This window comes from Trematomus bernacchii, unplaced genomic scaffold, assembly GCF_902827165.1.
Source record: "Trematomus bernacchii unplaced genomic scaffold, fTreBer1.1, whole genome shotgun sequence".
NCBI classification, from domain to species: domain Eukaryota; kingdom Metazoa; phylum Chordata; class Actinopteri; order Perciformes; family Nototheniidae; genus Trematomus; species Trematomus bernacchii.
In genome coordinates, this window is record NW_022987899.1 from 1541423 (window position 1) to 1557042 (window position 15620).

At 41.1% G+C, this 15620-nt stretch overlaps 1 protein-coding gene across 10 annotated transcripts in view; it reads left to right on the forward strand.

The window, feature by feature from the left end:
• The first annotated feature begins 2413 nt into the window (after nucleotides 1–2413).
• trip12 (thyroid hormone receptor interactor 12) overlaps nucleotides 2414–15620 on the forward strand; it is a 44475-nt gene continuing 31268 nt past the window's right edge. For 4 of the 10 annotated variants that reach the window (XM_034114485.1, XM_034114489.1, XM_034114490.1 and 1 more), the window contains exons 1-8: nucleotides 2415–2543; nucleotides 6133–6279; nucleotides 6676–6801; nucleotides 7286–8073; nucleotides 12427–12532; nucleotides 14267–14403; nucleotides 15288–15371; nucleotides 15518–15613. In XM_034114485.1, the coding sequence (XP_033970376.1) occupies nucleotides 6182–6279; nucleotides 6676–6801; nucleotides 7286–8073; nucleotides 12427–12532; nucleotides 14267–14403; nucleotides 15288–15371; nucleotides 15518–15613 (1435 nt within the window). In that variant the 5' untranslated portion in view covers nucleotides 2415–2543; nucleotides 6133–6181. Of the gene's footprint in view, nucleotides 2544–2573; nucleotides 2711–4244; nucleotides 4339–6132; nucleotides 6280–6675; nucleotides 6802–7285; nucleotides 8074–12426; nucleotides 12533–14266; nucleotides 14404–15287; nucleotides 15372–15517; nucleotides 15614–15620 lie in introns of those variants that run through there. The other 6 variants (XM_034114494.1, XM_034114487.1, XM_034114486.1 and 3 more) reach the window with 6 other exon arrangements.

Here is a 15620-nt window from a genome sequence, read left to right on the forward strand (position 1 = left end):
TATTTAACTTGAATAAGTCAACCTGTATAATTTGGCCATCAATTCACTGATTACCTCACTCAATTTAATTTAAGAGGTGAAATTGTAATAATGGTACAAAGTCTTTCTTCAACTTTTCAAAAAATAAACAAACATATTCTAATTGTATACTACTTTATGCCTCTACTCTACGTGCTATACAGTAGCTGCCCACTGCTCCTAGTACTAGACTCCTGCACTAGGATGGGTTAAAAGCAGAGAACACATTTCACTGTGTGTGCTGTGTGCTCTGCATGTGTGACCATTAAAGAGGGTTTCATCCCTCCCAATTCTTCTTCTTCTTCTACTCTACTTCATGTGGAGGCCAATTTTGTACTTTTTTTGCAAATATATAGGTAGGCCTACTTTATAAATTCAGATACTGACTCAGAATATGGCCCGTCCACACGGCGGCGTGCGTTGAAGCTTCAACGCTTCTTCCCATTCACTTTGGGAATGGGGTGACGTCACGCTTTGCCAAACTGCATTGTGGTTCTGTCGCTTCGCTTTGCTCGCTTCAAAAGTTGAGCAAAGTTCAACTTTTGAAGCTTCGACGGAAGCGTCAGCCAATCAAATCATATGCCAGTACAAGCTCTAGCCAATCAAACCGCGTGCTTGTGTGTCCGGGGCGGGAGATTCATGTGATTGGTTGGTGGTCGAGTTTCAGACACGCCCACCGGCAAGATTCAACGCACGTCGCCGTGTGGACGCTGCGTTACGGCCCGTCCACAAGGCGGCGTGCGTTGAAGCTTCAACGCTTCTGCCCATTCACTTTGAATGGGGTGACGTCACGCTTTGCCGGGCTGCATTGTGGTTCCGTCGCTTTGCTTTGCTCGCGTTGCTCACTTCAAAAGTTGAGCAATGTTCAACTTTTGAAGCTTCGACGGAAGCAGCAGCCAATCAAATCATATGCCAGTACAAGCTCTAGCCAATCAAACCGTGTGCTTGTGTGTCCGGGGCGGGAGATTCATGTGATTGGTTGTTGGTCGAGTTTCAGACACGCCCACCGGCAAGCTTCAACGCACGCTGCGTGCGTTATGGTGCGTTCACACCGGACGCGATGCGATTTTTGGGGGCGGCGCGATTACATGTAAAGTCAATGCAGAGATGCGGACAGACGCAAATTCGCTCCGACGGCGCCCATGAAGCGGTTGGTGCGAATGCCGCGACAAACGCTTGAGTTCAATTGTTTCAACTCGAGCGTCAAATCTCGCGGTAGCCAATCAGCAGGGAGGATCTCAGCCTGCCGTCACTGACGTTGAACCACAAAACCAAAACATCAACCGTTAGCTGTTAGCAGTTAGCACACAGCTCCTCATATCTGTTCAGAAACTGGATTTAGGAACAACTTAAATGTTGATTATTTTGTATTGATTAAACCATCCACCATTATATTTAGGTGACCAAAACCATGAGTGGGTTAACAGAAAATGTATTCACACTTATTCTGCTAAGAACTATTTTCTTCAAAAAATATTTTAAATGAAAAGTTAAAATGTGCTGCATTTGCTTTTAAAATATGTTTTAAGCCAAGTCATATTTTAAGTAGCTACATTTTCCTAATCATACTTAAATACTTTAACTTAAGCACCATTCTCGATGCAGTACTTTAACTTGAAATTGAGTAATTTTACAGTGTGGTATTAGTACTTTTACTCAAGTAAGAATCTGAATACTTTTTCCACCACTGAAAGCTAACAAGCTAACGTTTACTAATTTAGTAGCCTAGATTAAATGTAAGCTAGCCTTTGCTTTGTAGTTTAACTACAAAGTGGTTTTATCAAACCATAAAGTTATTATATAGAAACTGAAATACTCAACCTCATTTCTGGAGACAATGAGTTGGAAGAAATCTTTTGAAGGAGGAGGACCCTGACCACTAAATTGAAAAAGATGATCCCCAAGCAAAGACGCCATTTTTGGACGCAGATCTGTAACCATGACAACTGCAAAGCAACTGAAAATATCAGAATGTACTCAACTGCAAAGAAAACCGTTGATGTTGTTGATGAGAGCTTATGTTGAGCATAATATGTATTATTTGTATCATACTTTTGTTATTGCAATACCACCAATTTACAACTCAAGACAGAATACCGTACAGGTAGCAAAACATCATAGACATTACTGTTTTATGTTTGTATAACGTGTGGGGGACGGGGGGGTTCACGACCCAGCGGATTGATACTTCATATTTGTGACAAGCTAATGTTACCAATGACTTCAGTGGTGCAATCATTATCTTTACGTATACGACACATATAACTGGCGTCTTTATATCGAAACCTGTGTGCCATGTTTTAAATTGTATCGGGGAAAACCCACAGTTCACTTAGCGTCAAAAAACAAAACAAGATGCTGTTAGCTAAACCCAGAAGTAGCGTTAAGTAGTCCCTGGCGGATGAATCACGCGGATGTATATTGCAGTTGTAGGCCCCCTCAGCTGATGTGAAACTAGCAGTAGAGAGAGAAAAGAGGAGCTGCTGGTGCACTGTCTGTTACAACTACAACACTGGAACAAATAGGTAACAACATTATACAAAAGGGTGGACATGTTCAGTGACATCTCAGCCAACAGTTTCTTGGACCTTCGAGATTATTCAATATCGAAATACATCGGAGGAATTATGACTCAGTGTTGCGAAAATATCTCGAATACCGTTCCTGCTTTCCTGTTTTTTTGTGTCTAAAGGTATCAGAGGCCATTTCTTTTTTTGGCTAGCTAGCAGCTAACATGCTAGCTGCTAGCTAAGACAACTTGTGCATTTTTAATAGGAACATATGACCAGATTGTTCCCAAAAAGGCTGAATCTGTTAGTTGTAACGAAGCTGTTGTTCGTCAAAAAAATCCCATTAGCATCCTGTCGAGCTGGCAAAACGTTAGCCAGCGACAACAAGGCTAATATTAATTAGCGTTGCATGCTAAGGTTAGCTGGTGATAGCTTTAACGCTCTTGTTTGGTTTGACAACGCTTAACGTCATATACGTGACTGCTGCCCCGCAGTAATTCTGTTTTGTTAAGGTCAGTGTTTTTTTTGTCAACTGGACAGCTAACATTAGCCAAACTAATACCAATTATTAGCAATAGTGTGTCTAGCTAACAGTCGCGTGTTTATTTTTGTCAGCCTACTGTTTGCGAGTCATTGACGAGACAATCTTTTTTGGCTAAGCTAGCAGTTAGCATCGCTACTTGTTATTCTCGTCAAGATACTTGGCTAAGCTAGCATTAGCTTGCTAACACGTAGCATCGGTTCTTGTTATTCTTGTCAAGATACTTGGCTAAATATATTGTTCGTTTTTACCCCTTTTACCTACATAAGGAAGACTCTACTTTGTTGACACGTTGACAGTGAGAATGTTATAGAACTTGTTTTTGTCTGGCTAAAAAATAGCTAACACGCTAGCATGCGCTGTAGTGAATCAGAATCCCTTTATTAGATTCAAAGGCTTTATTGTCATATGCACAGAAGCTACAGTGGGATTATGGCAATTCAAATGTGTTTCCCTGGGCTTGCTCCAACAATGCAACATTAATATATATGACATAAAACAAATACATTGATAAAAAAAACAATAAAAAATAGTGCAAGAAGAAACTGAGTAGATATAAAATATTGCAAGACCAATGTTGGTCAAACAGAGGGGAAATGTACATCTTTACACCAAAGATATAAACTAAAAAACAATGTTTAATTAAGTGCCATGCACACATATTAAACATTTAAGATCAAATAATAATTAAGTATAAAGAGGTAATTAGTAGCATTATACAAAATCAAGTAGAAAGTAATGAGGTAGCTGATGAGGGTAATACATACTATAATTACTAATATGTATGTATATGTTGCACAGTGTGACATTACAGGGTATTGCTAAACAAACAAGCAGCCAGTAGTATCATTTTAACTGGTGTAATTATTGCACAAGTATTATGTCTTTGTTGTTGATTGTCATTGGCCTTCAGTCAGCTTAGAAAACATTATAGATTCTGATATCTACTTCTGTACTCATTGCATTGACAGTTGCTAAGAGAGCTTTTTTTTTATTTCCCTGGTTACCTTTCGACTTGACAGTTGTGTGATTTTGACTTGATCATCTCATCAAACAGTACAGGAGGTGAGCCAACTTGCTTGCGAAAAATGTATTGCTTTTTTCTCCATTTAACTTGATCCTCAGCCAAACACAGATCAGTGTGTGTCATGGCAGTCTGAATACCAAGTTAGCTTAGGCTGGTTTACTCCGTAGCCGGCTGCTAGCTGAATTACATTGGGAAAGACGGTCTAGCCGATGCTGCCATTTTCGATATAGAGCTAATCCTAGGTGAGTGTTATCGTTATTTGCCACTTTAAGGGATTTGTCCGTCGCCATTTCATACAACAACAAGAAGACACAGACAGGGTAGCTGTTTGGGTTTAGCAGTGCGTTTACTTATGGGGCTAAAGAGGTTGACACACCGGTACGCCAACTACGCATTTCCATGTAACCACAGCTACATTAGCTAGCCTAACTTTTACTTACCAGTCTCTGGTATGCGCTTTCTACCCTTTCGGCTGTCTGTCGTGATATTCAACATTTTGCGACTGAGATGTGTGTTTTTTATATAGATGTGACGAAGTTACTGTCAAAATGTATAGGACTCGCTAGGATATGAGTGGCTAAACATGCTAGTTGCTGCTGCTGGTGGTAGAGAACTACGTCAGAAATAAAGGCCTCTGTAAATCATGGGTATAACAAATGGACACGGTCGTGCTTGTTTAGTGATGTAGTGTAATAAACTTTGTACAGGCGAGTGTTTCAAGCTGCCGATCATCTGATGCGCTTAACTAATCACATTATATGCGAGTGTGGTGCACCAGTTGTCAGAATAAACAAAGACTAGGATGCACTGTCAGAGCAGGCCTAAAATGGCCCTGTGAGCTTGCCAAGTGTGGCGTATTTTATTATCAAGGATATCATGATTTAAACCTCAACTAAATTGTAATCATTGTTTTCTGGATGGAAAAAAGTGTTTTAGGTTGTGATTAAGAGCCTCTGTGTATCAATTGATAACATCTCCCTACTGAGTGTTTGTGTTCAAAACAAATCAATCCAGTGAGTCATTTACTTGTTTAATTATTCATATATAATGCTTAATATGTTAAATTCGTATTATTTTACACTCTTGACTAAAATTATACCAACACCTAACCCCAACAAGAAGCTTTTTTGGTCAGGTTTATGTAATATAATGGCCATTTAATTATCTTTTTGTGTGTTCTGTTTGATCTCATTTCTGCATAATGGTATTTGATTTGTCTGTTACATTGCTCATTATTACTCAAAAACATCTTGGGTTGTATTTATAACTTAAGGGGATATTCTGAAGAGGATTATTGGGTGAATGTATTCCAGTTGTTCCTCCTGTCAACAGTCTTAACATACAAATATATTAAAAAAACAAACAAGTTGAGTGGGTTAGTAGGACACTTAGTGATAGCCTTGTAGAATAGGCTCAACTATTAACAACATGATGCAAACTGCTAATCTTCTGTATTAACTGCTGTTTTCTAAACCAATAATTATAATGTGATACAGACAGTAAGAGTTGATATTTAAAGGTCACTTTTTTTGCAGACATGAGAAATATAAGACTGCTGGAAACATGAAGTGAACTGAGTGGATATTACTTGAGTCATGTTTTTATTTCTTTCAAGAAAGCATATTATTGATTCAATAATTTATTTTAGATTTTAAAATTCTACTTCACTTAGCGATAATTATTTGCTGTCTAAACCTTAGCCCACTTTTTTTTTTTTTTAACAACTGTCTGGTTTTGGCAGCCTGTTTTTGCCCTTAGCTGATAGGTCATGTCAGTAATGGGATTTGTCAGGGGTTTTCTGGTGGGAGTTTCCTTTGATGTACAATCTTACGAAAACTGATGAGACAGTTGTTCCCCTGATCACCTCAAACAGACTAGAGAGGTGAGCGTGATGGTTTCGAACACCCCATCAGCCGTTACCTACCGCCCAGCAACCCATTCCAAACCACGGACGACCCTGTGGTGGTTGGAAAGTGTAGATATAATACATTCTGTTTTTCGTTTTCTTATGTGGTTTATTTTTCCTTTTGTTGCAGTGAATGGTAGTGTCTAGAAAGGGTATGTCCCTTCAGGAGAGAGGTGCCAATGTCCAACCGGCCTAATTCCAATCCAGGGGGGTCACTGCGCCGTTCACAGAGGAACACTGCTGCGGCCCAGCCACAAGACCACACAGTCGCAGGAAGGTGAGTCGACCTGCACACTTACTTTAAATTAGACCTAAATCCATGTTGGGGGGGGAAAGGCTGTTTTGTTTTATTTAAAGGAGCAACAAATAACTTTTAGGTAAAGGGATATTTTTACTTGAATCATATTTTTATTTCTCTGAAGTTGAATTTTTGCTTTAATGCTTAATAGTTACATAAGTAAGGAAGATTATATTGTTTTCTTTATAGTTATTATTATAGTAAAATGCTGATTAACTCATTTTAGATCCTGTTACTCCAGAGGTGTTAATGATCAGAGGATATGGAGACGCATTAAGACTATATGATTCGGGGATTGATCATGTCTCGTTTCTTTATGTGGCTTGATCACATAAACCCACACTATCTTTTGCTCTTTAATTTCCAACCTCACAGGTTGCAGTCAGAGCAAGTTAAACATAAAGCAAATTCCCCACCCGAAAGTAGAAGACCTAATTCTAAGGCTTCCAAAGCCACAGCCAGCTCAGCCACTGGCCAGTCCAGAGGGCACAGCTCAAGAAGGTACCCTCTCCTCTCCTTGGTGCTTATTGTGTGTGCATGTGTGTCCACCATCGTTATACAGGGCTGTGCGATTATGGCAAAAATCATAATCACGATTATTTTGGTCAATAATTGATATCACGATTATTAAAAACGGTTATCCATTTACTTTGAAAAAATCCATTTATTGAATTTTTTTTTTTTGAACAGTACTTTTTTAACAGTTGATTACTCTGAGCTTTAAGTATAATTCAACTGAAAAAACAATTTAAAAAAAAAAACAATTACATTTTCTTTTCTTTTTTTTAAATAAAATTAATAATCGTTTTATTTCGATTACGTTGTTTTCGTAATTGTTGCAAGCCAAAACCGTAATCAAGATTAAAATATGATTTAATTGCACAGCCCTACATTTCAATGACTACAATTAATGTGTTATGGTGATTAATCTCTTTTCACAGTTTGAGTAGTTTTATAAGATGTTTTTTGTTTTCCCTTTTGGCAGAAGCGGTCTTTCTCTGTCAGTGGCTTCATTTGTGTTGCAAGACGATCCGGAGGCAGCAGGGACATCCGAACAAGAGCGACCAGGCCAACAGTCAAAGAGTGAAGGCCCCCGAGGGCTGAAGCGAAGCGAGGCTCCGGACCAAATTAGTACCTTCGGACCTACCCCTGCCAAGAAGCCCAAAGCACTCCCAGCACCCAGAGACAATACCTCTGAGACCAAGAAAGGACCAGCGAAGTCCAAGAAGCGACCACTTGCTTCAGAACCACCTGCATCGTCAGGTCGAGGCCAGAGCAAGAAGAGCGGGGCCGCCGGGGCCTCACCAATCCCGAAACGGAAGAAAGCGGACTCCCTCCCCGGTCTAAGTAGCACCGCTGGGCCCCTCCCCAATCGTACCGAGGGCAGAACTGCAAAACCCACCAAGCTGGCGTCAAAATCGGCCGCCTCAGCCAAAGCTGGGTGTAGCAACGTGACGGACTCCTCCTCTTCTGCCTCCACCTCTTCCTCTTCCTCCACCGCAGGCACCAACAGCGCCACCACGCAGGGCGCCCGAGTCAAACAGGGAAAAGATCAGACCAAGGCACGGCGCTCTCGCTCGGCCTCCAGCCCCTCCCCACGCCGCAGTACCCGTGACAAGGAGCAGGCCAAGGCCGCCAGCTCTTCCAAGTTCGAGTGGGCAGCTCGCTTCAACCCCAAAGTCAACCTGCCAAAACCCAAACTGTCCTTGCCCGGATCCTCCAAACCTGAGACCTCCAAACCTGGGCCATCAGGATTACAAGCTAAACTAGCAAGTGAGTCACATTACCTGTGTTTGGATCCCCTCTGTGAATAATAGAAATCCACAGTGTGTGCTGATCTCTCCTTTACAGCGGCATTGAGGGAAGTATCTGCAAGGGTTTTAAGGGATTTGTCAAAAAATATTTCAGGGTTATAATCGACAGAAGGTTCGACACATTAATCTTGTGAGCTTCGATGCCGGTAACACCTCTGGAAATAAATGTCACGGCATCAGTTACAAACTCTAACTCACTCTGCTGTATTTGGTTCAACTGCTTCCCATTTGAGTCTTAAACATTCACCACAGGTCAATCATCCATATTGATGACATAGCCGTAATTTAGCATCCATAACATTTAGATGCATTACATTCTGCGACTATACATTTAGTGGACAATACTTTTTTTTACTACATTGGGATTATCCTAATGCGCTATATAGTAATGACATTTCCATACTCTGTATTCGGACACTAAAAATAAACTAGCGGATGTAAACATACTTCATTATAAAAATAAGGAATGATTTAGCACACAGCTAGAGCCTTTAAGGTCTGACATGTTGTGCATGCATCATGTATAAATACAGTTGGAGACACGCTGCAGACAGTGTAGCGTGTGTGTTGTGTAGCATTATCTACTTGTGGTGAGTGTGGCTGCACTGAGCTGCTGAACTGGCTCAGATTTCAGTGGCCTGAAACTGGAGACTATCTAAATCCCTAAATACTGCTGGCTGCTCGATTGTCAGTGTGGAGCACATGTAGGAACTCTCAGGTATGGGACGGATTCAAATTCAGTATGTTTTTGTTAAAAAAATCGTTATGGTTTTATTTATAGTCATGTCTTGTGACTTGACGGTTTAGCATTGCAAATATATCTGTTGTTGCTGCTACCAACTTACCAAAGTGTCCCACTGGTCAATGGGATAAGAGAATCTGTCAATTATGAACAAAACAAAACGGCCTAACCCTAACCAAAGGTAATTCTCAAGGTTCTGTACTTGGCTGAGTTAAAACACATTTCTATGTAATAGATAATAAATAATAATCAACAAAATAAGGCAAATATGTTAAATGCATTAAAAACAATTTATTATTTAATTAAAAAATGCAACAATGTATTGTAGACAAATTGTTTAATGGTTATGTTAGGCAATATCTGACTAGAGGAAACGCAACCTACATGTGGTATCTGACATTAAGAAATAAGCATTCTGTATTGTGAAGTGTTCTGGTTAGATAACAATCACTGATGGAGAATATAGTTACACTTGCATGTCAGTAGGTCAGATCCACAGAAATATCGCAGTATATGTTTGGTGTGCAGGAAGTGAGTGTGAGCTGTTCAGGTCAGTGTTGGGTCGGGCTGTTCTAGCTAGGTGAGCTGAGGTGGGCTCTGTGCCTCGGGCCCTGGGCCCAAATGGAGAGACCCCTCCTAAGTTGGCTGAGTGTGTTAGCCCACCAGCTGACGTGTGTGTGTGTCTCGCTCTCTCTCTATGTGTGTGTGTCTCGCTCTCTCTCTATGTGTGTGTGTCTCTCTCTGTATGTGTGTGTGTGTCTCTATGTGTGTCTTTCTCTCTCTGTGTATGTGTGTGTCTCTGTGTGTGTGTGTGTCTCTCTGTGTGTGTGTGTGTGTGTGTGTCTCTCTCTGTGTGTGTGTGTGTGTCTCTCTCTCTGTGTATGTGTTTGTGTCTCTCTCTCTGTGTATGTGTGTGTGTGTGTGTGTGTTTGTGTCTCTCTCTGTGTATGTGTGTGTCTCTCTCTGTGTATGTGTGTGTGTGTGTGTTTGTGTCTCTCTCTCTGTGTATGTGTGTGTCTCTCTCTCTGTGTATGTGTGTGTCTCTCTCTCTGTGTATGTGTTTGTGTCTCTCTCTGTGTATGTGTGTGTCTCTCTCTCTGTGTATGTGTGTGTCTCTCTCTGTGTATGTGTGTGTCTCTCTCTGTGTATGTGTGTGTGTGTCTCTCTCTGCGTATGTGTGTGTGTCTGTGTGTGTTTGTGTCTCTCTCTCTGTGTATATGTGTGTGTGTCTCTCTCTGTGTATGTGTGTGTCTCTCTCTGCGTATGTGTGTGTGTCTCTCTGTGTGTGTCTCTCTCTGTGTGTGTGTACTGCTTTTGACAAGGAAAGAACATCTCCCTCTTTATATCTCCGAATGTAAGCCTCTTATTTCTTACACACACATTAGATGTTGCTATTTTAAGATATAATGGCGAGTAAGCATATCCAATTTGCATATGCTTGAGTTGAAGTGATTTTGTATGGCTTTAGGTTGCACAATGCCTTTTTGATAACCTTGATTTAGTAATCAATTAGTGGTACCTGCCACCCAGTCAAAAGGAAAATATGTTTGATTGGTTCAAGTGGCTACAGACAGGATTAGCTTTGTTGGGAAACTTGATGCATGTGAGTTTCATGGTGAAAATGCAAAGAAACATTTGAATTAAGTTATATATATTATTATATATCTTTAATTCATTTGGTCTAAACTTTCAATGTTTATTTTTGTACTTCTGAATTATGCGTCGCAGCCCCAGCGTGAAGGTTGTCCTGTCATATGGCCATGGCTTGGGTTACTATTAATACCCATCTAGTCAGCGGCTCAGGGCTCTGCACAGGCTACACTCGAGACTTTAGTATACACAATATCAGGCTTTACTCTTTTCACAGACCTGTGGACAATAATCATGATACATTGGGGATTTCGTTGGTTTTAAATCAAATCGATCATTTGACTAAATTGTATCAGTGTTGGTACGCTATGAAAGTCCTCAGTCAAGTAAAGCCTTTGTATTTAATTGATAGTATTAATTTATTCTCTGAAACTTGTTGTGAATAACTTGTGGGTGTGTGGTGGGTACCGAGCCCCGGTATTAAACGGGCCCCGGGGCTGAATTATTAAAGACCGTGGTACCGTTAAGCTCCGACGTTATCGGTCTTTTTATCGGTACTGGAGACATCTAAAAAATACGTCATATGTATTATTGCTACATAAACATTATATTGCAGTTTTAGTGTCGCCAACTCCGTTTCTAATACGCAAAAAGACTGCTTATTATGTCTATGATTATTTTTTGTATTTTCGATCTTTCCAATCCAGACGAGAGATCTCTCCCTCCCCCTTCTGTGTGCTAGGGGGCGGGGCAGTTTACACACACGCAGCTGCTACACACACACACACACACACACACGGAGGAGATGGCGGAGAGAATGTTAAACTTTACCCGTCTCGATGTGGACAATGCTCGTTACCAAAAGTGCAATAAGAGTTTAGCATGTGAGGGCGGTAACACGAGCAATTTGTGTAAACATTTATCAAAAGTGCTCCACATTCAGACGGAGGAATGCACCGAGTTCGACTGTCTTTCTAGTAGCTCTGTAGCCCCATCCACGAGTAACGTTTCCACGTCAGGTGTTATGTATGCTAGCAGCAAAACACGGAGTTAACTCAATTAAACAAACATGGGTTAATGATTAGAGGTAACTGAGTTATTTATTTTGTTAAAGTTTCAGCAATTCTGTCATCAGATTATTTAATGCGATTTGTTAAAACATTGTTGTTTCTTTTGATGTGAAATATTATTTATTTAATTTAAATAAAAAGCAATGTTAGTTTTGTTCACAATTTGTTTAGTTAGTTTACCTTATTTTTTCTCCAAAAGAACCGATAAGAGTACCGTTAAAGGACCGGATCGATAAGCGGTATCCATAAAAGTAGTAGTACCGTTAAAACCTTAACGACACCCATCCCTATGTGGGTGTGTGTGGTGGGTATTATTATGACAAATGTCTCAAATCCTTCACAAACATCACACAGGTCTTGTCAGGGGGAAATGGTTTAATTCAGTCTATATTGATAATTGTCTATAATATAATTACCAGGAATAAAAAGGATAACTTTATGTAGTACTCACTGCCTTTGGGTTATTTCATAGTTTTGGCAGATTTTGCTTATGAAAATTGTGGGAATAAATTAGTTTGAATAATTAAAGCTTCAGGTCCTGACGGCTGTTATGATATCAGTCAGAGGCAAACCCAAACGGCCTTACCCAAGGCTGAACAATTTCCTCATCAGCGTCGTTTGTGTCTCACATGTCGATGTTGCAACCAAACACTACACCTGTTATATGACTTGCTGTTAGCATGTCACTGCTAGCACGCTACACTTTCATGGGATTTGATGTTCGTGGAACTAAATGTTTGTTTCGTGCTTTCCAGGTTTTTATTTAAAGCATTGAAGTGAAACTAACTCACAATTTGTCTTTGCCCTGGCCTACATTTTCCTGAGCATTTATCCCAGACTAAAGAACTTGATACCAGTGTTGGCACCTTGTCCACATGGCTTACATGTGACCTTTTTATTTTCACCGTAGGTTTGAGGAAATCCACTAAGAAGCGCAGCGAGTCTCCTCCAGCAGAGCTCCCCAGCTTTCGGCGGAGCACACGCCAGAAGACCACGGGCTCCTGTGCCAGCACCAGGTACTGATCACAGTGAAGCCTTACTGGAGACCGATGGCATGTAAATGTTGAATGGATGTGACAATTAGGAAAGTACTGTCGAGGTGGCTTCAAAATGGTGGAATGAGCTCCCCATTGACATCAGGACAGCAGAAAGCTTACACATCTTCCGACGCAGACTGAAAACTCATCTCTTTCGACTCCACTTCGAGCGATAGAATTATTAACAAAGCACTTATATACTAACAAAGGACTGGCTTATCTAACGCTAGTTGAGTAGCACTTGATATGTTTTGGCTCTATGAAACCTGATGTACTTATATGATTCTGTTTTCTTCAAGTTTGTATCTTCTTGGTCGAATGCACTTATCGTAAGTCGCTTTGGATAAAAGCGTCAGCTAAATGTAATGTAATAATGTAATGTAAGTTGATGAGGCTCATAAAACAAAAACATTTAAGGGTTTAGACCATCACTCATACTTACTTCACCCATTATCCTTTCAAAATACCATTGATAATCATAATTTATCAGCAGGGAGGCTAGTACTCTGTACAGCAGGGCTATTCAATTAGTTTGGAATGGGGGCCGGTTGATGAAAATGATCCAAAGCAAGGGGCCGGGAAAAAGATGGCTTGAAATATGAGCAATCATATTAAGAGCTTCAGATACAGTAAATACTACAACAGCATAGTGGAGTGCATATATTGTGTTTAATTCAATCAAACAACATAGCCCCAAGGCCTTTATAGATCTAAATGGCAAGTTCAGAACTCAGTAGGCCTACATGTGAAGCTGATTTAACCATCAACATCATTTCATTTGATTTAGGTGAAATGATCTAATCATTCACGCAGATATGCAATCAATGACAGGAGTTACTACAGTAGCTAGTAGGTGGGTTCGAAACCCGAGCCCGCTGAAGTTTTCAGGCAATGTCTTTCCCTCTATCTCTCAATTTAACACCCTCTCTGGAATAAAGGCACTCCGGCACACACAAAAAAAAGAATGTGATTACTTTTTAACATTATATTCAAAGGGCCAGTAAATATCACCCCGAGGCCGGATTGGGCCCGCGGGCCGCCAATTGAATAGCCCTGGTTTAGACCATCACTCATACTTACTTTATCCATTATCCTTTCAAAAAACCATTGATAATCATTGTCTGTCAAGTTCCTAATCCTTCAATGAATATATCATTTCAACGGACAGTGAGCTAAAGTTCCCCCTTTTCCTTCAGAACGGGGACAAGCCTGCTAGCTTATGCTAACAGGAAACTCACTCGGCAACCAGGTCCCACAGGAGTGTTTAAGTTGTTTAAAAATGTGTCTTGGGCGTAGAAGTGGACAGCAGTAATTACAAGTGTAAACAACCACCAAGACGCATTATGTTGCCATCGCTCAAACCATTTAGCAGTTTGGTCTGTGACCCATATGACCACATATCCTTTGTAGTGTAAACACTAATGCTTCCTGATTCTCCTGACTTTCCTTTGGTTTCTCCTTCTTATCTCAGTTGGTTCTCAAATGGTGTCAAACCACGTCAGAACATTTTGAGAAGCTGTTAATGATATATTATGAGTGTCAAACATGCCAAGCCAATAGACCGGGTTTTTGCAATACTTTAATTATTTAATATCTAGCATGGACAAGAGATCAATGGGCACCGCTGCCCTGTATTACTTTGACTTACATTATGATGTATGATTCTTCAGTGTGATTATTCTGCTGTGGCTCACACTGTTTCCCTCTCTTCAGTCGGCGGGGCTCAGGCCTGGGCAAGCGCGGGGCAGCCGACGCTCGCCGACAGGAGAAAATGGCCGACTCTGACAACAACCAGGACGGGGCCAACTCGTCAGCTGCTCGCACTGATGAGGCATCACAAGGGGCTTCAGGTACCCATCAGGACACTGTTTTAATTCCTGATTGACAGTAGTACATAATAGTTGCTTTCACACCAAGTACTTTGCCGTACTTAGTTCCCATCACTTAGTTCCCAGCACTTAGTTCCCAGCACTTAGCACCCCCATGGAACTAAGAGCAGATCGCGTTCACACCGGAATAAGTTCCCTGAGGGAAGATTACGCAAATGAAGCCGCTGACGTCACTTCTTTTTCTTCTGCTTTGGGTTTACTGGCAGGCCGCAAACCACTTCACGGCGTATACTGCCACCCGAAGTCCCCGGCCGGAAGTCCCCGGAGTTGGGGACTGGCTTCAGTAGAAGCTGCTGGGACTCCCAGCAGCTTCTACTGAAGCCTTCCGAGTAAATTGCCAGAAACGCCGACACCTCCTCATCTCCACCGCTCCAATGTTTTTTTTGTGTTGCCATAAGTTATTCTCTCTCCGTTGGTGCGCGGGTCTAATGCTAATGCAAGCAAATAAAATGGCGGCTTCAAAAAACGTTTCCAAGTTTTACGGGGCGTGGTTTGCAATTCGCCCAGCCAATCAGAAATTGGAACTTTTTTCTCCCCAGGAAAGTACCACCTCTCTAGCAGGCACTAAAAAGGGGATACAAGTTCTCATGAACTAAGTTCTCTTTTTGGTGTGAACGCAAAATCCCAGGAACTATCGGAACTAAACGGGAAAAGTACTCCGGTGTGAAAGCGCCTAACGTCCTTTTTATAGGCCTTTAAATCTATGGATGATCCAAAGTATGAACCCACTTCAAGCTTTATCTTACGGCTTAAATGTGAAAGAAATGAAGCCATTAACTTCATTTTTCTTTCAACTGTTTCACCTTTTATTATTCATTTTGATTAAATATTGTTTCTGTGTCCAGCTTCAAGCTCAGTTGCTGGAGCAGTGGGCATGACCACCTCTGGAGAGAGTGAGTCTGATGACTCTGAAATGGGAAGACTTCAAGGTACCTTAACCCCAACCCCTCTCGCCTCGCTTAGCAGACTACGTCACTATATTTTGAAGAATTAATAAATGTATACATGTCTCTGATTGTTCTATATTTTAAACTTCTGTATAGTTTGTTCTCTAAACCTGTTTTTGTCCCTTTAGCCCTACTGGAGGCCAGGGGTCTCCCCCCACATCTTTTCGGGCCCCTGGGACCCCGCATGTCGCAGCTGTTTCACAGGACCATTGGCAGTGGAGCGAGTAAGTC